General features: G+C 41.0%; 1 protein-coding gene across 6 annotated transcripts in view; it reads left to right on the top strand.

Moving 5' to 3' along the window:
* Window positions 1–2,075: 2,075 nt before the first annotated feature.
* NPNT (nephronectin) overlaps window positions 2,076–21,301 on the top strand; it is a 48,716-nt gene continuing 29,490 nt past the window's right edge. For 2 of the 6 annotated variants that reach the window (XM_085578117.1, XM_085578114.1), the window contains exons 1-4: window positions 2,076–2,314; window positions 3,643–3,743; window positions 11,046–11,096; window positions 19,239–19,331. In XM_085578117.1, the coding sequence (XP_085434243.1) occupies window positions 2,244–2,314; window positions 3,643–3,743; window positions 11,046–11,096; window positions 19,239–19,331 (316 nt within the window). In that variant the 5' untranslated portion in view covers window positions 2,076–2,243. The remainder of the gene's footprint in view (window positions 2,315–3,642; window positions 3,744–11,045; window positions 11,097–19,238; window positions 19,332–21,301) is intronic. The other 4 variants (XM_021525513.4, XM_021525510.4, XM_021525512.4 and 1 more) reach the window with 3 other exon arrangements.

Genomic DNA, 21,301 nt, shown 5'->3' with positions numbered 1-21,301 from the left:
GTTAACTGGTTTTCTGGGTTGATGTTCCAAAACAAATTGTAAAGGCAGCAGAAGTCAACCAAGAGCAGACAATCTTAATTAGAGTAGGCACCATGTCTGACCAGCTAGTATTAACATAGAAGAGAGCCAAACAGGCTGCTGAGGAAGTCTTAAATACACAGTACAGTCTGGAGAGATGAAATGATCTTACTGCCATTTGCGAGTGAACATGCCTTAAAGGAATAGTATATGCTTAAAATTGTTGTGTACATTAAGTACCATTATGCAGCATTGCATTCAAGGAATTGATTTTATTACATGTCCCTTTGGACATGGGAGGGAAAGTGTCAGGTTGCCCTAGACCTTAATTCAGAGTGATGTTCAAATGTGGTTTTTGGCACATGTTCTGCACTTGGCAGTGGTGTAATTTGTGTACACTTTTTTTTTCCCCCTACAAGATGGAAAGGCACATACAGATGCTTTTGCCAGAAAGAAATCCTTGTGTTTATCACCAATAGATTATATCCCCTTTTGCCCATTAAATCTTGACAGTGATTTCTGCAAAGTCTGTTATACCACAGCACACATCCAAGAGAAAAAAAACAATTATCAATCAGTCAAGAGCTGGCAATCAGCTCTATATTTCAGCAAGGATCTAATACAAGCCAGATGCTCTTCTGTCTTTCCCAAACAGCACCGTGTCACTGCATTCACTGCTTGGCTATCAAATTCTCAAGTGAACCAGGTTTGGTCCTCAGTGCAATTTTTATATCTGAATTCTCTGAGGGGGCTTGGATGTTATCTGAGCACAGGTACAAGCACCTTGCAGAATCATCCCCTTGCAGGTTCTGCAGTTGTTTTTTCCCCCGTGTCTGAGAAATTCTGAGCTGATGCTGCGGACAGAATCATGGGAATTGTATGGTCATGAAAAGATGAATAAAAGAGGGGAAGGAGCATTGGAGGAGATCTTCTGCTCAAATGTGAGCAGAAAGTGGTAAAACCATTCTGAGGAAAGGTGTAATTTTTGAAGACTTACTAGCACAACCTGTATCTTGTGCAAAAATTTGCCACCTTTGTGCAGTATAACTTGAATTATCTGTGAAGTGTTTTGAGGGTGGAAAATGCTCTGCACAGCACTACCAGCTGAAACCTGAAACTTTAAGTTGTGGTGGGCATCCAACCGCTTTCTGAAGGGTTTGGCTTTGTATTATAGCACAATCCAGGGAAGATTCTTGTTTTCTGCTTCTAAGCTACAGCCAGACTCTTGTAGGATGATGAGCTTTAGCCTTGATGTAGGCACAATTTAAACAAATGCTGCAACCCAGTCCCAGTGCTTGACCCCATCTGTCTGTAATCAGAGAGATCTCAGAACAGCTCTGACCCGAAACTTGTGACAGGCTGCTATTAGAAGTGTCCTTTGGTAAGTCTCAAAGCCGTAGTTCATAGAAACCAAACAAAAGTAAGTGAGTAATTGAAGTATGTAGTTGAACAAAAAAGAAATATGCAACTTTGAAGGATCTACAATGATTTAACATGTTAGTGGTGAGTACAGATGTGGTCATTGCTGTCAGTAGCAGTGCAAGCACATTACATGCTGTGTGGTTAGTATTTAAACTTATCACCTGTTCTTCTGGAAGGGCTGGACACCTGATGTCAAACACGCCAACACCCGTGAGTTATTAATAGGAGTATTTGAGACAGAAAAACCATATACACCTTGCAAGTCTTTAAAACAGCTTTGTTGTTGGGGAGGTTTCGTTGGTAAAAGAAGTCAAATCGCTCTTGGTTTAGACGGGAGCTTTGCAGAGAGGAGGGCGTAACCATCTTCCTTCAGGAAGTTCAAGATACAAAAGCTCACGACAAGGAAGCCCACCCTTCCCAGTGCCCCCAGAGCGCGGTTTGTGCCTCGCTGTCCGCAGCGGCTGGGGCTCGCTACCGCTCTGTCCCGCCCCAGGTGTCCCACGCACGCCAGGTGCCCCGGCAGGGGGAGGCGGCCCCGGGCGGGCCGCGGGCGCCTCTGCCGGGGTCGGGCGGCGCTGCCGCTCCCCGCGCCGCGCCGCCTCCGCCTGGCAGCCAGGCGGGCGGGCAGGGAGAAGGAGAGGGAACGGGAAAGGGAGGGCGCCGAGCTCGCCGCCGCTCCGGAGCTGTGGCAGCGCGGCCGGCCTGGGCGGCAGCCGGACCCCCGCCCGCCCGGCAGCGGGAGCGCCTCCGCCACCGCCGCCCGCCCGGGGCTGCCTCGGCGGCCAGCGGAGCCCCCGCCGGCCATGGAGCTCTCCCTGCGGCTGCTCCTGGCGTCCTGCCTCTCGCTGGGGGCGGCCGGGGAATTTGACAGAAGGTAGGCGCGGGGAGAGCGGGGGCGGCGGCCGGGACCGGCCGGGCAGGGCGAAGCCGGCGTTCCCTCGGGGAGAGCGGAGGTAGCCCGGGCTCTCCCCTTTCTGACGCGGGGCGCCGCGGTGGCCCCCGGGCTCCTGCCTGGCACCGGCCCCCGGGGCTGGCCGCCGGCGAGGCGGGGGCGGCCGGGCCCTGGGCAGGAGGCGTGTGGCGCTGCGACGCGCGGTGCGGGCGGCCGCGCCCGCGGGCTGGCCGGCCGCGGACGCAGGTGGAGGCGCAGGGCCGCCGCTGGCGCTGCCGGGGCTCCCGGCGCGGGCCTGCCGGGCCCCGCGCCTCCCGCCCTGCCCGGGGCTGCGCGGCGCTCGGCAGCCTAAACACGGGCTTAAGTGCAAGATGAGTTTATTGCTCTGGCGGGGCTGCGTCCCGCAAGAATTAAAAACAAAGCGCATCGCGTGCTGCAGAGATAAAATTAGCTTATTGACGCCCGGAGGCACTCGAAGCACACGGCGGCGGAGATCGCGGCTCAAGTTGTGACACGAAGCTCGGGGCGCGTGTGCCCGCGGGCCGTGTCGCGTCGTGTCGCGACCGGCGGCGCTGCAGGGAGCGGGCACTGCGCCGTGCGGGGCAAGCGGCCAGCGCGACCCCCGCCCTCCCCAGCGATTCTTTTTTTTTTGGTTTGGTTTTTTTTTTTTTAAATAGGATCTGTTCAAATGCAGCGCTCGCGGGGTTTCAGCCTGTCGTTTAAAGACATTACTCCTTCCTGTCAATAGTTTATAGCTGCGTGAGGCTGTGCTATCTTTTCCTTGGAATAAGACTACAGCTCTCATGTTATATTTTATTTCTGTTTAACAGTCCAAGAAGCTGTTTTTTTCATTCTTTTTTTCCTTTTATGTTTCAGTGAGGAAATTTTTCATCTATTGTAAAACTTTATGATGGCGTTTATTCGATGCTGTAGGTTGTTTCAGACTTCTGAACTTCTGTTCAGTGCCAGCCTGGGAGTGGCAGCAATGAGCATACCTCAAAGCATGTTAGCTGTTTCAGGCTTTGCTCATTATCCTATTATTTCCCCTCTTCACCTGTTGGCATCTGAATTTTTTGAACTAAACAAAGTATGAATGATAGAAATATCCCAAGGCTCAGCTGAGAGCAGTTACTCTCTTAAAAAAAAAGTTAAAAAAAAATATATATCTCTATACACAGAAGAGGTATTTGCTGTTCTTTGTCTTTAGGGTTTTTTTGGTTGGTTGGTAGATTAATTTTTTTTTTTACTCTAGGATGATTTGAGCTACTTTTAAAATGTTTCACCAGACTTTGTTGAACTGTCTTGTACAGGTGGCCCAGACAAATGGTCTCGTCTGCAGGACTGTGTCGGTTTGGAAGCAGAATTGACTGCTGCTGGGGCTGGGCCCGAGTGGCCTGGGGACAGTGCCAACGTGAGTATCACTGCTGCTGGGGCTTCTAGTCACTTGTAGAGAAGGCTTGTACACACCTAGTCATGTCTTTCACGCGTTCATACACATCCTTACAATGCAGGGCTAGGCTTTTGCACGTGTGCACCTGACTGACTTAGAAGGATGCTGTCGTGTTAAAATTCTGTCTGTTTTTAACAGTACTAAAAATGATTGCAGTCAAATAAAGTAAAATGGAGTTAGGGCAATGAGAATTTGAAAATTTCTGTTTGGCTTCTGCTTTGTTTCATGCTCTGATCTTATAACCTGATGTAACTACACTGTGTCATGTTACAGGTACTGCAGGGTGATAATAGTTGCATCCAAGAAGGAAACAAAAATTACTGATATTTCACTTAGAAATTTTGATGGAAATGTTCCAATAAGTATTAAGCTCAAGTATTCTTTCAGTAAACCCAAACTAAGGGAATAAATCTGCCTGACAGCATCCTTTTACTGGGTCACATGTGAAGAGAAACATCTCTGAGATTCTCACATCTGTCTAGACTCTTTGATATGACTGCAGGATAAAACAGTAGATAAGTCTTCATCATTAACTACACCTTCAGTAGGAATTCTGTGGAGGCAGCTAGTACTGTCTAGAAATTAAAATTGTTAGAAGTGATGTAGAGACTTCAGCTTGTTAAAATTACAACCTTTCGTACTGAGGATGCTTACTCATGTGTTTAACACTCATAAATGAAGGACATCCTGAAGTTTTTGTAGAAGCAAGCCTATAAACACTGGTCCTTAGTTTTTTTATTTTATTTTTTTATTTAGACAGGAACATATGTGGATGAGATAATTTTGTGCCAAGCCATTTCCAAAATAAAACAGGTGTTAAATGCTGTCAGTTCATAGTCTGCAGGTCAAATATTTGGCAAAAGATAGGAAAAGCCTTGAAAATGCAACTCTCAGCAAAGGTTTTGTTCAAATCTGTAAACAGCAAGACTGGTTTCTCTCTTCCCAAGTATGTTAGAAGCCCACAGTGTTTAATAGATACATAAGATGACTAGTAAAAAACAATGGAAAGTACTTCTGGAATACAACATCTCTCATACTGTTTCTTTGATGCAGAGTTCTCAGGCTGATACCTCTCAGGCCATACTATGAATAATTTTGATTTTTAGGGCTCTAATTGGTAACAAGTAATCCTTGCCTTGGCGTGAATATTTATGAAGACAGGAGAAGAATATTTAGTTGGTTGATTGAGACTACTCCAGAGGCAATAGGATCTATGCCCATCTTTCGTGATGCAGTTTTATTTAAAAATCATTGTGTGTTTAAATGTTTGAGGCTATGAAGGCTTAACTGGCAAATATCAATAATTTGCTTTGTTTAAAACCAACAAACAAAAACCAAAAGAGTCCAGCCTAGTGTATCACTTTTCTTAGACAAGTTGTCTTCCATATTGCGACCATAAATCGTAGCTCATGCTTAGGTGAAAGTTATTATTACCCAATCTGATTTGTGTTTGCATTTTTATGATCTTGGGAGACAGACGTTGTATAAATTTATACTATCAAAAGATTAATAATTAAAAATTTGAAACGAGACAAAAGTAATATTACGCAGTATTTGTTGTTCTTTGAATTCTGTCAGTTATTTAATTTTTAGTGCTAGCTTTTCCAGATACTATAAATGCTTTATTCTTTAAAGTTAAATGTAGGTGAATGCTTACCTCCTTCCACTGCATTTTAGTCCATTATCCACAAATTTGTCTCTATGAACATTCAGAAGACATGTAGATAGGTATTTTCTGGGATCATCTCCAGTAATTTGGACCAGACTTTCAAAAGAATACAGATATCACTTAGGTGTCAAAAAGCATTTTCCCCCTTTTTTTTTCTTTACATACTAATAATTTTTGAATTGCTGGGTCAGAAGAGTCTCAGATATTTGGGTGAAAATTTTACTGAAACCATCAGCAGCTCCTTCTCTGTTCTAAATGGGAGTCAAACTATTGGCAAAATAAAACATGAAAATCTGCCCCAGCTGTGGGTGGTGAAAATTCCAGACATATCACAAAGCAGGAGATTACACTAAATGAAAGTGAATCTCGCTGGTGCTTGCAGCCAAATAGAAAATCTGTAGTCAACTCTCCACTTCGGGAATGTGGCGCCCAGTATGTAGGATTAACCTGGCACAGAAGGCAATATTCCTGGCCTCAAATTAAAACTTGGGTATTTTACTGTACAAAGGAATATCACTGAAAATTTTCCAAAAAGCCACATATGTGATTATTTCCTTTGCCTTCTCTCTGGTCAAGGTAAAGCTCTTAGCCGTGTTCCCAAAATGAGTGGCATAAATAGGTGTCAGACTTTCTCTACTAGATGCACATTTTCTTTGGTGTTATAGTACAAGTTCTGTTTGCACAAGGAAAACAAGTGTAGGGTCAGACTTAAAAGTTAGTAGTGAGACCCAATTTATAAATGTGTCCAAAAGAAGCTTCAAATATTTAGGCAATAATGCTGAGCTCTTTATTAGTGAGTTGGAACTGCTGTTTTTCAAACCAGCTTGAGCCATCCTTGGTATGCCTGCAACTGATAGAGAACCTTTGGACTCTCACCTGCTTACTCACACATAATTTACCACATGAGCACTAATTATCTCTGAATTTATCCTTCTGACAACAAATATAAGGTGAGAGCTGTGCTGGAGCCAGAGTGGAGCAGGCACACAGATACATGATAGGGTGGTCCCAGTTTGCAAAGATCTCTGAACTGTGATGAGCCAAGGCCAAGTGGTCATTAAAATACCTTGATGTGTTTTCTGCTGTCCAGCTGAGCTGCTCCACCAAGCACGTGTGGATGTGCCCTCTGCCTACAGCTGTTGAGAAAAAAAAATGTTTGTTTAAACCAGCTGTGTAATTTAAGGTAATGGTTTAATTGGGACAAATGCTTAAACCTGAATGTGTCAGCTTTAGCAGAGCATGAGTGTGGCGCAGCTGATGCGTGTCATTTAAGGCCTTAAGCCTTGGCGACTCTGTGCTCCTGATCTTCCATCCATAATCCATCCAAAGAGTTGCAAAGTGAAACTGAGCTGTGTTAGCTAAACTTGGTTTTGTGAAATGTGAAATTATTCCTTTTATGTCCCTTTGACTGGCAAATGAGTGCACATGGAGCATAATCATTCTCAGTGCTGCTTAGCAACCTCATTCAGCATAACAACTCCGCTGTCTGCTCTTACAAACATGTTGGAAGAAGTTGAAGTAGGGCCCTCCTTTAATTTACACTTCTTTCTTTACAACATCCTCTGTCTGCTCTTTACACCAATCAAGACTTGTGCACATAGGTCTCATCTGTCTGTAAGCTTGCTTCCAGAGCCTGTCAGTGTCAGCTGTAACATCTCAGCCAGTAGAAATATTCACTCTGCAGTGACAAGAAATTCCCTTCCCAAGTGCCCTTTCAAATTCCAGTAAATGTGCTTAGAAGATGTCCTTCAAACTGAAAGAATCAAGAACTTTGAAACAGGTTGGACTTTTTTTTTCTTTTTCTTTCTTGCAGGTTTTGAATACCCAAGTGAGATCCATGTTTAGGCAGCTAAGTGCGTTTTGAGAGTGATTACCTAGGCATGTTTTCAAAAGGTCTGAACACATGTAACTCAAATTCATTGGCATTTCTTAGTCCTTGTAAATTGAAAATCCATCCACACTTGTTTAGTGGCTTAGATTTAGAACTATGCATATCTTCCATTATTAACATAACTAAGTAGCTTTTCTTAGATTTTGATTTGGTATGTAAAAGATTAATTCAACTTGGTGTGTAGAAAAGCTAATTTGGAAGCAACAGAAATTGTGTTTTAACACCAACTACTAGCTCCCATGAAGTGCCCTCATCATTGATAGAGTTGATCCTTTACACTCTGAGGGACTCACAGCATCAATGCTCTGAAGTTAGATATTAAATATCCCACTTGACATTAGTCCAAAAATCCCATGTTGTTGCCCAGCCTGCAGGATTTACTTGCACTTTAATTTGTACGAGTGGGAGTAATAGCTGTAAGTGGGAATAATCACACAGAAACCTACCTCTCTGAAAGAAGGAATGTTGATAAAGTACTTGATGAAATATGAATAAAAATAGGGTTGTTGTCTTGCTTTATGTCTTACTGTTGTGCACACAGCTGAGCTATAACCCAGAGTAAAAGTGAGGGTAAAAGTTGTTGCTTCTGAATTCTTTTCTCAAGCAGAGGAGGCGACTTCCTGTGACACAGTATTTTTGGTGACAGCAGGTATCAATAGTGCATTTTTAATTTCTAAGTGCTTTTGCATTGTAAGGCAACATCATCTGTGGTACTGAATGTGTTGTCCTAACCCAGAGCCCATTCAAGGGGTTTTAAAGGACACAGGGAAAACCAAGTCAGGACACGCGTCCTTGCACGCATCTTGCACAAATGTGTGTATTTTTACCACTCATCTATGTAGGTTCCCTCAAACTGTTCTTAAAACTAACGATCTGTCTGCCTCACTTTTAGCTGGCTTACAAATATCTCTGTAGTTCTTTCAAAAGCTATAAAAATGGTTTCTGCCTCTGTGTGTGTTTTTCATGAACAAAATACACCTGCTTTGAACCTGGCTGTGTCTGTTTGTAATTGATTTGTACACCAGTCGTATGTTGTCAAGGTACACTACAGATGTGAAGATTGTTTCAAAATTTTAGCTGCAGTTTAACAGCAAAAAACTGTGGAAAGAGATAATACTTTAACATAGATTTAAAAAGTTAAGCAGGATTTTTAAAAGAAAAGCAATATGGTGTGGCTTGTATTCTCATTCTGCATTACAGTTTGGACAACTCCTTTGCTGGAGGTGAAAGCAAAAATAGCTCCTTTTGCTGTATTAACATAAATACAGAAGAGAAGACCATATCTGCACCTTGTATAAACAAATGCAGGTCTACTGTCAGATCCTCTGCTGACTGGAGTCTGTGTGGCTGTTGGAGTCAGCAGATTTTGTTTGATGGATAGAAAGTTTGACCAACAGAAGATGCTTAATAGGAATAAAACATAACACGGGTTTGATAAGCAGTGATAGTTGATGACTTCACCCATTTCTATGTATAATTCTCCTTAAACAGTAAGAAAATCCATGCAGTCTGCCTCAAGAAGGGGGTGGTGAAGATGAGTGTGCTCTTTCAGAGAGCCCATCAGCTGTAACTCCATCTGGTTATCTCCCCGTGTTGAGGTTTGAATGTTTTACCTAGGAAGCAAACCCAGAATAGGTCAACAAAGTGATTTTCCACCACAATTGGCTAAAAGGCCTAGGGACAGAACAGTCAAGGATATATAAATTCAAACCATCAGTTTACACCTCCCCTTAGCTTAGCATCATTAAAAAAGTGTTAATTGAAGGATGTCAGGCTGGCATTTAGATTTAGCCAAACCTGGTAGAAAGCATATGATTTCAGGAAGTTCTGAAGAGGACTTGCAAGAGAGAAGAGCTTGTACAAGTTGATGTATAGCAGATGCAGGCATAACTGAGTGCTTTGCTGGGAACTGTGCATGTTGCTGCCTTCTCACAGCCCTTGGGAAGGCTCTTGCAGTGTCTGTGCTGCTGCTGCTGTCCTAATGAGCTCAAAGGCTGTGTACTTGTTCTGTGAAATCTCTTACAGGGGTGGGAGGGGGAGGAAGCAGTGCCTGTGCTCTCATTGATGCTTAGAAAGAGATTTTTGTATTGGTAAAAATGAAATTGATGGGAGTTACCCATATAAATCATCCAACACATCAATGGGAGAAGAGGGTATGGGCAGCTTAGGATTTCTGTTTCCTGCATGTAACATTGCTTTCAGTGGAAATGGCAATTCTGTATAGTCCAAGATGCACAAAAATAAAACCATGATAGTGTCAATAATGACCTGTGAAAATACTGGTTTCTAGGAGGCTGATCCACTAGCAGAAGCATCCCTAAAATAAGTGAGAATTTTGCTACTGAATTTGGGATTGCAAGATCACAGTCTGAATTAATGCATTGTGTTGGCAGTGTTGAATAAATACTGATATGGAGCATGTCTGCTTCTTATAAAATGACTGATATTTTTGTGCATCCCTGGTACTTTTCAAACAAAATACAGAATTGCAATACTGCTTTACACTGCTATTCAAGAATAAAAATGAGGTTTTGCTATTTTTATTCAGTTTTTTCCAGTTTAGAACCTTTATGCCTTTAAAGCATGACTTGACTGGTTAAAGATACAGTATCCTTTTCCACTTCCCTACTGCATTCCTCATGCACTTCATATGCAGATTAGTAGTTTTGCAGCCTGCTTTTTTCTAAGGAAATGTCATCAGTAATCAATTTGACCAATTGCAACTATAGTATACTCATAATTGCATCTTCTGTGAAAGCCCAGCAACAACCTGAGCAACTTCCTTTCACTGTAACCAACGCTAAAGGACTTCCTAGTTAAAACTAATTTAGACTAGTATAAGTTGCAATCATAGAAAACCCTGAAGTGTTGGTCGCACACTGCTTAAAATACAAAGAGCTGCTGTTGCTTAAGTCCCAGCCTGCTATCACAAGGCTGTGTAGCCTAACAAGCCATGCTGCTAGCATTACATTTATTGGCAAATAAAATTATTTCAAATAGCCTGAAACATATATCTGAGTTTTCATCTTATATTAGTTGTGTAGCATATCTTGTTTCATGTGGTAGTAAGAGCTGAAAAGGCTTCTAAGTATTACTTTTAATTTAGATGACATTACATTTTTAAATGTTATAAAAATGACCCGTAAATTTGTATGCCAACATGTTTATTGGTTGCAGATGTTCAGATACATAGAACTGGGTGTAATTTTAATTGCTCTTAAATTAGCATCCAGATGCTAGGCCTTTGTGTTTGAGCTGTGGACACACAGCGTTAAATTAAAAATATATACTCAAATGAAAGGATACTGTTTCTTTAAGAAAAACATTTGTGCTCTGTTGATGGAGATGTTGAACCTGAACCGTGAAACATGAGAATTTTTACAACTTCTTGCTGTATGAAGCTTGACAAAGTGTAGTTCCTTAGTTGATTGAATAAGAATAGCATCACATCATTATATTTAATTACTCTTATGTATCAAAATGTATTTGTTAAACCTCATAATGAAATACTGATGTAAGGTATTTCCATTTTTAAATGTGTACCAGAATTTCTTTTTATTTCAGAAAAGCTGTGAATGTTGAATGTATGTAATTCTCCAGGAATGTAACAAGTTGATAAAAACCACAGCCAAGTCCATCCTCCTTACAGAGAAAAAAAAAAAAAAAAAAGCTGGAATTTCTCTTTTGGATATTTGTTTTGCAGCATTCTACGTCTTAAGGCAGAGAATAGCCAGCCTAAGGTGCCAGCCCAAAGGTTAGCTGAACATATTTCTTGAAATACTTTTGGCAAGTTTATGACTTGGAGTTATGGCCTTGAAGTCATATGTTTACATGAAAATTTTAATATGTGGCAAGAAGGTAATTTTTTGTTGTCTTTCATTTTTTTAAGCATTTGGGGAAGATGATGGGGGAAAGAAATTAACAGGGCTATTTTGTCCCACATGCCTCTACAATGATACACTTATTTTCTAAAATACAATGCTTTTTCCCTTTTCACTCCTTTTCTTTATTTTACCCTCAAGCCCTGTGCAGTATTTTTCCCTTTCTGCAAATTATTTGTACTACCAGCAATGCATTTATGAGCTGTCAGAACTAGGAGGCCTAATTTGCTTTCATGGCATTGAATCATGTGCAGTGAGAGGTTATTTTGGGGTGGCTGAGACACTCACTGACCCCCACTGCCTGCTTTGCACTTCCACTACAGGTTGTCCTTCCAGAACAGGGAAACTTTACAGCCCTTGGTCTCCAGCAGTGTAGAACCTGGCGCGCAAAATGAAATCAACACAGTTTACTTTGGTACCCATGGCTGTAGTCTGTTGCTGCTTAGGAATTGCTGTGTCTTGTTTGTTCCTGGCTCACTGGTGAGGTTCCAGATGACTGGAAGCTGGCCAATGTGGCACCCATTCACAAAAAGAGTGGGAAGGAGGATCCTGGTAATTATAGACCAGTTAGCCTGACCTCAGTACCCAGTAAGGTCATGGCACAGTTTACACTGAGTGTCATCACCCGGCACTTACAGGATGGCCAGGGCATCAGACCAGCCAGCATGGCTTTAGGAGGGATAGGTCGTGTTTGACCAACCTGGTCTCCTTCTATGACCAGGTGACCCACCAGGCTGTGGGTGTTGTCTGTTTGGATTTCAGCAAGGCCTTTGCCACTGTCTCCCACAGCACACTCCTGGAAAAGCTGCAGCCCATGGCTGGGACAGGAGCACTCTTTGCTGGGTTGGGAACTGGCTGGATGGCCGGCCCAGAGAGTGCTGGTGAATGGTGCTGCATCCAGCTGGGGCCAGGCACCAGTGGTGTCCCTCAGGGGTCTGTGCTGGGCCCTGTTCTCTTCAACATCTTCATTGATGTCATGGATGAGGGGATTGAGTCCTTCATTAGTAAATTGGGGATGACACTAAGCTGGGAGTGTGTGTTGATCTGTTGGAAGGTAGGAGGGCTCTGCAGAGAGACCTGGAACTCCATCCATCTGGATGAATGGGCAAGTCCAAGCGCTTACTCCTGCATTTTGGCCACAATAACCCCCTGCAGCATTACAGGCTGGGGACGGTGTGGCTGGACAGTGCCCAGGCAGAAAGGGACCTGGGGGTACTGGTGACAGCAGCTGAACATCAGCCAGCAGTGTGGCCTGGTGGCCAAGAAGGCCAAGGGCATCCTGGCCTGTGTCAGGAATGGTGTGGCCAGCAGGAGCAGGGAGGTCATTCTTCCCCTGTACTCAGCACTGGTGAGGCTGCACCTTGAGTGCTGTGTCCAGTGCTGGGCCCTCAGTTTGGAAAGGATGTTGAGATGCTGGAGTGTGTCTAGAGGAGGCAACGAGGCTGGTGAGGGGCTTGGAACACAAACCCTGTGAGGAATGGCTGAGGGAGCTGGGGGTGTTTAGCCTGGAGAAAAGGAGACCCAGAGAGTGATAAGGTCACCCCTACAACTTCCTGAAAGGTTGCTGTAGTCAGTGGAGGGTCAGTCTCTTCTCCCACGAAACAACTGACAGAACTAGAGGACGCACCTTTAAGCTGTGTCAAGGGAGATAGAGGTTGGATATTAGGAAAAAGTTTTTATAGAAAGAGTGATAAAGTACTGGAATGGCTCAGGGAGGTGGCGGAGTCACCATCCCTGGATGTGTTTTAAAAGAGATTGGATGTGGCACTCAATGCCATGGTTTAATTGAGGTTTCAGGGCATGGGTTGGACTTGATGATCTTGAAGGTGTCTTCCAGCCTAGAGATTCTGTGATTCTTTTTTCACTCCCTGTGGCAGAGGCACAAGAGTCTCAGGGAGGAGCAAAGCACTCAGCCATTCATCTGTCTGTGAAATCAGCTTTGTTACTGTGATACAGAAGTTACACTGCGGAAGCCAGTGGATGTTTTATATTCAAATAAAATATCAGTAGGACCCAGTTTGTCTTCTGTCACCACACAGAGACATCATTTCTACCTGTTGTAATTCTGTGAACACATAGAAAAATTCAGGTAACAAACAGGCATTTGAGACAATAAGCACCATTCTTTAAGCAGTTTTAGTGAACCACTTGAAGTGCAAACACAAAGCTTGACAAAGCCATGAAATAGTTCTTGCTTTTCTAATTTTGCATGTGTTAGATCAGATTTCTGCTGATTTTTTAAAAAAGAGTATTTAAGTGTATAAGCATTAGATAAACTTTTACTGACTTCATTGAATCCTATTGATTTCAGTGTTACCCATGCTTAAGTTATGTGTGCTGTGTAGAGCTGTTCTGAATAGCAAGGCATTCATAAAACAGAGTCTGGATTTGTCTGTGTGGTTTAGAAACACATTTGGCAGCAGTCATAGCCAAGCCAAGAATTCAAGGCAGTGAATGGCCCACACTGGTTGCAGTTTCTCATGTTTATGTGCTGTTACCAGAATCATAAGTGCAAACTGAGTAACTGATTTACTCGGGCAAGTGTTGGAGCTGTGCATGAAAAATAAGGAGCCACTTAATGGAATGTATGTTTCAGATAAAAACTTGAACATTTTGACAATATGACTGTCACAAATAAGGGCAAGTAGTTTCTGAAGAAATATTTAAGCATTAGATACTACCATTTTGTCTTATGTTATTGTCAATTCCTAGTTATTGAAGTTGGTCAAGCACCTTTATTATCTTCAAAAAAAAAACAAAAACAACATAGTAAGAAGTGTTGTGTAGATGAAATTAACTGAAAATTAATACCCAGTTGTCCTAGTCAGGCTTATTAATCTCTGCAGAGATACATTCTGTGACTCCTAATTCACTTGTTTGCAAAGCAAAGTCACTTTTTCAGAAGTAATTCTCTAATGTGAGTTTTGGGTATGATGTGTTTTTACCACCTTCTAGTAACTTTGAGGTGGGATAAGCTTTATGCATTCTCTTGCAGTTGTGAGTAATTGAAGTATGTAGTTGAACAAAAAAGAAATATGCAACTTTGAAGGATCTACAATGATTTATTTTACAAATTAGCTCATACCTTCAGGATCCTAGGTCAAAATTACTGTGAATAAGGCAGTTTCATTTTCCTGAGCATGTTACATGAATTTACAAAGAATTGCAAAAAGTAAACAGAGAGATGAGCGCTGCAGGTGACTCTGAGGGAGAGGAGTACTATGGAGCTTGTCATTGTGGTCTGTGAGCACCATAGGAGGAAGGCACCCAGGTTCAGGTGGAGGAGGCAGCCTGGAGGAAAGGTTCTTTCACCCACATGCAAACCTTGTTAGAAAGCTGGCCGTGGGGGGAGTGTAAGAAATGATCCGAAGATGGGAAGTGTGTTCTCCAATCAGCAATGTAAGAGGATCCAGTAAAGTTATGTGGAGCTGATTACACTATGTAATCTTTTCTGGGCTGCTGCACAAATTACTTGCTGTGCCTTAAAATTGAATTTTAAGGAGCTGGGATCTGGAGTCAGAATAAATAGGGGGGCTGCATGTTACTTGGGAAGAAAGGGCAGAAACAAGGCCACTCAGGCAGATGGCTAGCATAGTTTGCTTCAGATGAAGGCATTTCTGTGCATAATTTTAGGTTTCAGAGAGAAGAAAAAGAAGTTCAGAAATTGGGAGGCAAAACAGAGAAAAAGAATATAAGAATGTACTCAATGCTATTTTAATAAAAAACATAGCTAGGAGTGCTGGAAAACCAAAGAGAATTTTAAGTGCTAGAGATAGTCCATTAAGAAAGCTCAGGGATTTCCATTGTTGGCCACAAATGAAAAGGAATAAGCAGGTAGGAACCAGGCAGTGCAATCTTCTGGTTAGGACTCCACCAGTGTTTGGTAGTCAATAAAGAGATCAGTAATGTTAAAATTCTAGAAGAGAAGAACTAGAGGAGACGGCATGTGGTAGTCACCCATGCCCACAAAGTGGGCAGCCTAGTGCAGCCGATCTGACCAAGTGTGAGGTACTTCCAAAGCAGTGAGGGAACTGTGTGCAGTGAGAAAATACAGATGAAATGAAAACATCCCCCAGCATTACAGACCCATAATGAATTTGTTGAATGTGTTTTTCATTTGTTGTATTTATGCAACAATTAAAAATAATTCAGAATTGTTGAGTAAAGCTTGGATACCACCATCAGCAAACAGTGGCTCAGAAGATTGGTGGCTTCTGGCTTTTGCACAAGCATAACTTTTGCTAGCAGCATGTGCATTTCACCTGAAATTCTTTCTTCCACTCTCCCACACTTGAAAAAAGGAAAAAAAAAACAAATAACCCATCATAAACCTGAACTACCCATTCACATTTCAATTCCTTGTGGTATTTTTACAGGACGTTTAATTTGTTCTGAAGTTTAAGTGAGACTTAAAATGGGGTATTTGTCACCTTATTTTGGAGGAAAAAGGTAGTTCTTGCCAACCTTGAAAATAGGTACTCAGATTTATGGCCAAATAAAAGGCCCTAGGATACCTCCTTGAAGTTAATGGAAACTGAGAGCAAATCTTCACATCTGAGCAAAAAAAAGCATTGAAATGATCCAACTGAAATGGATAATCATGAGACCAGAGCTTTTTTTTGCTGATTATCTCTTGAATAAATTGGTGAATAAAATCAAAAGGAAAGTTTATTATAGTTAATTCTATGGTACAGATAAAAAGCAAGACTCGACTAAAGATGAAAATTGCTGTGCTTAGGATTTCTTTTTCTGTCTATGTCAATCCACATTCCTACCCAATGGAGTGCAGTTTAAGAGCTTTCAGAGAGTAGTCCTTGGAGTTGTGGTAGGTCTGCTTTGATACTAATTCAACAGTAAATTAGCAGTCTTGTTTTGAGTGGCACTTCTCTATCCAGTGTAATTTTAACTTTTGTTTACAACAGTTACTATTTAAAGTGTAGAAAGTTTCTACTGATTTTTGGCAGCCCTTTTCAGAACCTTCTGGATTCCACTGTCCTGTATTCATAAGAGAGTGACTTCCTCAACGTGATGTAACCCTTCTGTCTACATTTCCTTCTTTTCCAGTAAGGAAGCAAGTGTTACATAACAGGCTCAAATCCAGGGACATGGGTTACTTCAGTCATTGTAAATGTGGGTCACTTGGAAGGAAGTGATAGTTTATTGGTTGTGGAGGAATTTTTGAATTTTCAACAGGCAAAAAGTAGTAATTGGGAGACGTTTTTTCCTCCATTATTTGTGAGTCTATTTGTTTTCAAAAAAATGCAGAAACTCCATTTGTCTGTGTGTGAATGGAGTGACTGAATTATTTTCTTCTGTTGTATTTGGAGCTTTGCAAGAAAACACGTAGAGTGCAGACTTAAAACACCCAGTCACATCAACACATGTAGTATATACTCTGACTCATGTCAAACAGCTGAAATAGTTGTCTGCTATTAAAAGAAATACTGAAAGTCTGGCTTAAGCTTATTTTTGTACCTGCATCTGGTTGTTGCTAGTGTTCAAATAGAGCTCATTGGGAGTCAGTGAGTGGATTTACTGCCTTGGATTTACTGCAGGGCAGCTGCTCCTTTGAATAAGGATTTTCATGCTGGAGATGGCAGAGCTGGAGCTGACCCACCCCTTTGGGCCTGGTCATTTTGGTAGGGGTCAGTAGGGACCCCAGCCAGGCATGCAGTCTTGGCTGAACTATCTGATTCTTTATTCCTGAGCACCCTGCAAAGCCCCAGTAGAATTAATAGGAAGACACACAAGTTTTATCCTGTGAGTGGCTTGATTCCTTCTAGGAAATCCTTCAGATTTATCTGTGGTGTTGGCTGAGCTACAGATGTTGTTAAACCTACTGAAAAGCATTTTTCACCTGTATGTAGAAACATTTCAGTTTTAATATTGTATTGAATTTCAGCTGTGTCTAAGTAAGATCCATAATGCTGAAGTAGCCTAAGTCCATAGAATGTACTCTAATAAACAGGTTTTCCTCAAGAACCGTGTTTGGCAGCAAACAAAGATTTCCAAATACCCATTTAATGTGCAAGAGCCCCAGTGTTTTATGATGACTGTCTTTATGGACAGTGGTTTGCTAGTCATTTGGAAGCTTTTCTTGGAATAGTAGAGATTTTTGTCTTCAAGTATGAGACTTTTTTTTCTCTGATTGAGCTGCTGCTAATGTACAATCTGGCCAATTGAGGGAGGGACCAAGGCTTTAAAAAAATCAGCTTAAAGTTGCCACAGGTTCTTTTAACAGTTACTGAGCTGTTATACTTTACACCAAAGTGATCCCATGGTACCTCTTAAAAAGAACTGATTTAAGTAAGTGTATCCCACTTCACAATATGGATCTTCTCTAAAGTGCAGTTGAAAATTTAAACAAATTTTCAAAAATGTGTTTCTAGTAATTTCTTTTTCTCTTCTGTAGTTTAGATCACAACTTTTTTTTTTCCTGGTTTATTTGAAGTCATTAAGTTGGCCTTCATAGTTCTTAGTTTGCCAACATCGTCTCTGATTAGACCAGGGTCTGTGATGCCAGGAAGGTAAGAATCTTGGCATCTAAACAGACTCTTAACAAAGGAGATCCTTTTTTCCTGTTTATGGCCATAGTGATTAAAAGAGCAGTAAATGTTTCCAAGTATGATATTCTAGAAGTGTCTCATGGTGGATCAGTTGCTATTCAATCAGACTTGTCCATTACCCAAGGACATACTTTCTGAAACATACCCTTTTAGTAGTCTGAGAAGCTCCTTTCACTTACACTTCCATTGAGAAGTGTTTCTAAATATGATTTTCATTTCTTTGTTTCCAGACAGTGTTTGTCAGGGGAGACAAAAAAAAAAAAAAATCTTGCATTTCTATTGCCTTTTAAGATACTCCTTAACAATTTTTTGGAAAGAGACTTCACCATCATACTAGGAAGATCCATCAGGAGCAGAGCTGTAGATTTAAAACAAAGTTTTGTTGTCTCAGGATATATTACTGATTATAGGTTTATACTATACTTAAAGAAAAAACATGCCTGATAATACTGGGAGTCCTGAAACAGTCCTAAATAAAGGAAGTCCCAAAACTGGAGCAAACTCCTTCTATACTAACAGCTGCTTCTCTGGATATATTTGTGGGAATTGCCAGTTCTGGATGCTTTGGATCTTATGGAGAAGATTTTCAGAACATTAAAGAAGTACTTGGATAGTTCTTCCAAAACCAAAACAAATATCTTGTTTCTTTTAAATTTTTGTTTAATTTAACCCTGTTGAATAGCTTGGCTAGAAGGCAAATTACATTTTTTGAGTGCATTCTGGGAGATTTCTGTTAAATTATGTCCTCGATACATCCAGTTTTATGGTACAGCCCATCATTGTCAGATTAGTAGTGCAGCTAGTTAGTTACTTGCAAAGTCCAAATTATACTGTTCCTTTATAAAATTAACTTTAAGCTGGGGTAAATAGATAAATCCGGGGTATAGGGTATCCAAGTTATGCTACCATCTGATTTCTGCCTATTTTGTGTCTATCTTGCTTTAGCAGAGAGCTCAGCAGGATTGTGTATCTGCATTTTGTCATATAATGATAAACATCTTGACTATAGTAAATACTGCATTTTTACAGTAGACTGAAAAAGTAGGTTTAATAATAGAAAAACATTTCTAATGCAAAAGACTTAGAAATTATGTTTAAAATTTCCATCTGTCAAATGTTTTTCAGTTACCCACCCAGGAAAATATTCCTGTTGGCTAGTCCTACATCAGCAAAAATATATTTGTGCATGAATTCTTATATTTCTTCAAAAGCAATGCTTTTGCTGTTTGTTATTGAAACTTTGAAAATTTGTTTCTTGAATTTTTTTGGTGTCATATTGAGAGAGGTGCCAAAAATTGGCTTTCTATTATTTCTTGGAATTCTGTATTTATTTTCTGAATATGGCATAGACAGTACTTCTATTGGTTAGGTAGTTGCTGTTTATTTCAAAGTAAAGCACTGTCAGCTGTGACTGGAGTGGAAAGATAATGAGTGTTCCTCTGTTTTCAGCTATATGCCAGCCAGGGTGCAAACATGGTGAATGCATTGGGCCAAATAAGTGTAAGTGCCACCCAGGATACACTGGAAAAACTTGTAACCAAGGTAAGAAAGAATTTCTTTTTGAAATCCTGGAAGTATTGTTGATCTCTGTACCCATCACCACCAATGCTGTGTGTGTCCCCTGTGTTTATAGAACAATGAACTCATATACCAGGTCTTTTACTGCTGCAGCAAGTCTGATATTTGGACTGACTTTTGGAGAAAGATTGATATCTGCAGTGGGATGACGCAGGGGAAAAATTGTTTTCATTCAGAAGAAATTAATGAGATTAATATATAGGATGTAGTTACATGCTCTCCTTAATCAGAAGCAAATTATTTAAACCTTATGGTCAGGATTGTTTTTTATAAAGTCACAATTTTCATATTTGAATAGTGAAATAATATTTGTTTCATTAAAAACCTAATAATTCATACATTTTCAGTTTAGTGTTTCTAATCCTGAACTAACCAGGTTGCATTAAACTGCTAAATGATTAGTGTAAAGATGAAGTTTCCCTCACTGGATTATCAAGGCTCATTGTTTGGGTCTTTTTTCTCAAAAATTATGTCCAAAGCATGTAATGGTATAAAGATCATAGAGTATAAATTATTAGAGAATTGTAATATGTGATTTTTAGACTTTGATGGCTAAGACATGTTCACACACAAATATATCTCAATTATATCTCTCTTGCAGTTGTCTCAGCCTACAGGAAAATGTGTGCATTTTCAGAGTGCTGAGGAAATTATGGTAGAAAAGTGTGATATTTAGAATTATTTTCTTCAAGGATGTACTCTGATGTTGCTAAATTTCTTATGATGTTGATTTTTAGACCGAGTTATTTTCTTTAAAAGTAGATACATATTTATTTTCAGATTTACTGATCCTTCTAAAACTGATGTGAAAATGTGTGCTGTGCTGTTCAGTGTTCTCAAAAGTTTCCATCATCTCTTATATTATCCTGTCTTTTTTTTTTCCCTTATTCTGGGCTGACATATTATGATTTTATTCTACATGCTTTCATCAGTCCAAAACCTTTTTAGAAAACAGTGCAGTGAACTAACAGTTTTTATATGTAGTAAATAGTTTAGCAATATCGAAAGAATGCTTTCCAAATTACTGGAGGCTTCAATCTTGAACTAAACTATTTACTTGCCACTAAATGCTAAGGAAGGAAAAATGCAATAGGTTATCAAAGGAGGCACTTCGGGCAGTATTGATGAAATATTCCTGCATGGTGTTGGTGACAAAGCTGCCCAGCAGACGTAGGTGAGGTTAGTGAGATACCAGCTGACTGTGGTGCCCCAAATGTGCACCAGTTCAGGTGGCTGCTGCTGTTCTACTGCATGGTAAGACCCTTGAGCTATTCCTGGAGTCATGATCTGTGTTCTTGCCATGTGCTGATTCAGTATTTGGATGAGACTGGAAAGATTTCAGTGAATGCAGAGTCTGCTTTTGCTGCTAGGAGATTCAAAAGGCACAGGGTAAGTGGGTCCTATGTTATTATACCTTAATACAGCACCTGCCCTGCTCAGCCTGTGGCCCATTTTCTCAATCCTGTCCTAGAATAGTAACAGAAGTAACAATGTTGGCAGAGGAGATTCTGGAGTTCCCTGCAGGGATGGAAGTGTTGCTAGGATGTGTGAATCTGGGCTGTAAAGTATGCTCATGTTCTTTGTGAAAGGCTTTCTTTGAGTACAAGCTCTGAAAAACAGACTTTACATCTCATCTGTTCATGTGCCCCATGATGAGGCTGTGTTCCTGGGACTCATCCAAGAGATCAGCCCAGCCTCACAGCAGAGCTGTTCAGCCCTGACTGTGTGATGATGCTGGATGCTTGTCCTTTTCCAGTGGTGCTGCTGCAGCTGCTGTGACAATCCTTACCTCGCTTTAGATCACTCAGAAGTTAAGACTACCTGATACTTTTTAAATCAAATTGCAGTGACTGCACAAGAGCTAACCATGTGTTCTCCCTACAGCATTTATATCTTCTGAATGGTTTCAGTGTTTCCCTTCTGGCTTTTTGATC

This window comes from Lonchura striata, chromosome 4 (assembly GCF_050655825.1).
Source record: "Lonchura striata isolate lonStrDom1 chromosome 4, ASM5065582v1, whole genome shotgun sequence".
NCBI classification, from domain to species: Eukaryota; Metazoa; Chordata; class Aves; order Passeriformes; family Estrildidae; genus Lonchura; species Lonchura striata.
The sequence above is the reverse complement of the archived record's forward strand: the minus strand, read 5'-3'. Positions and strand labels throughout refer to the sequence as shown.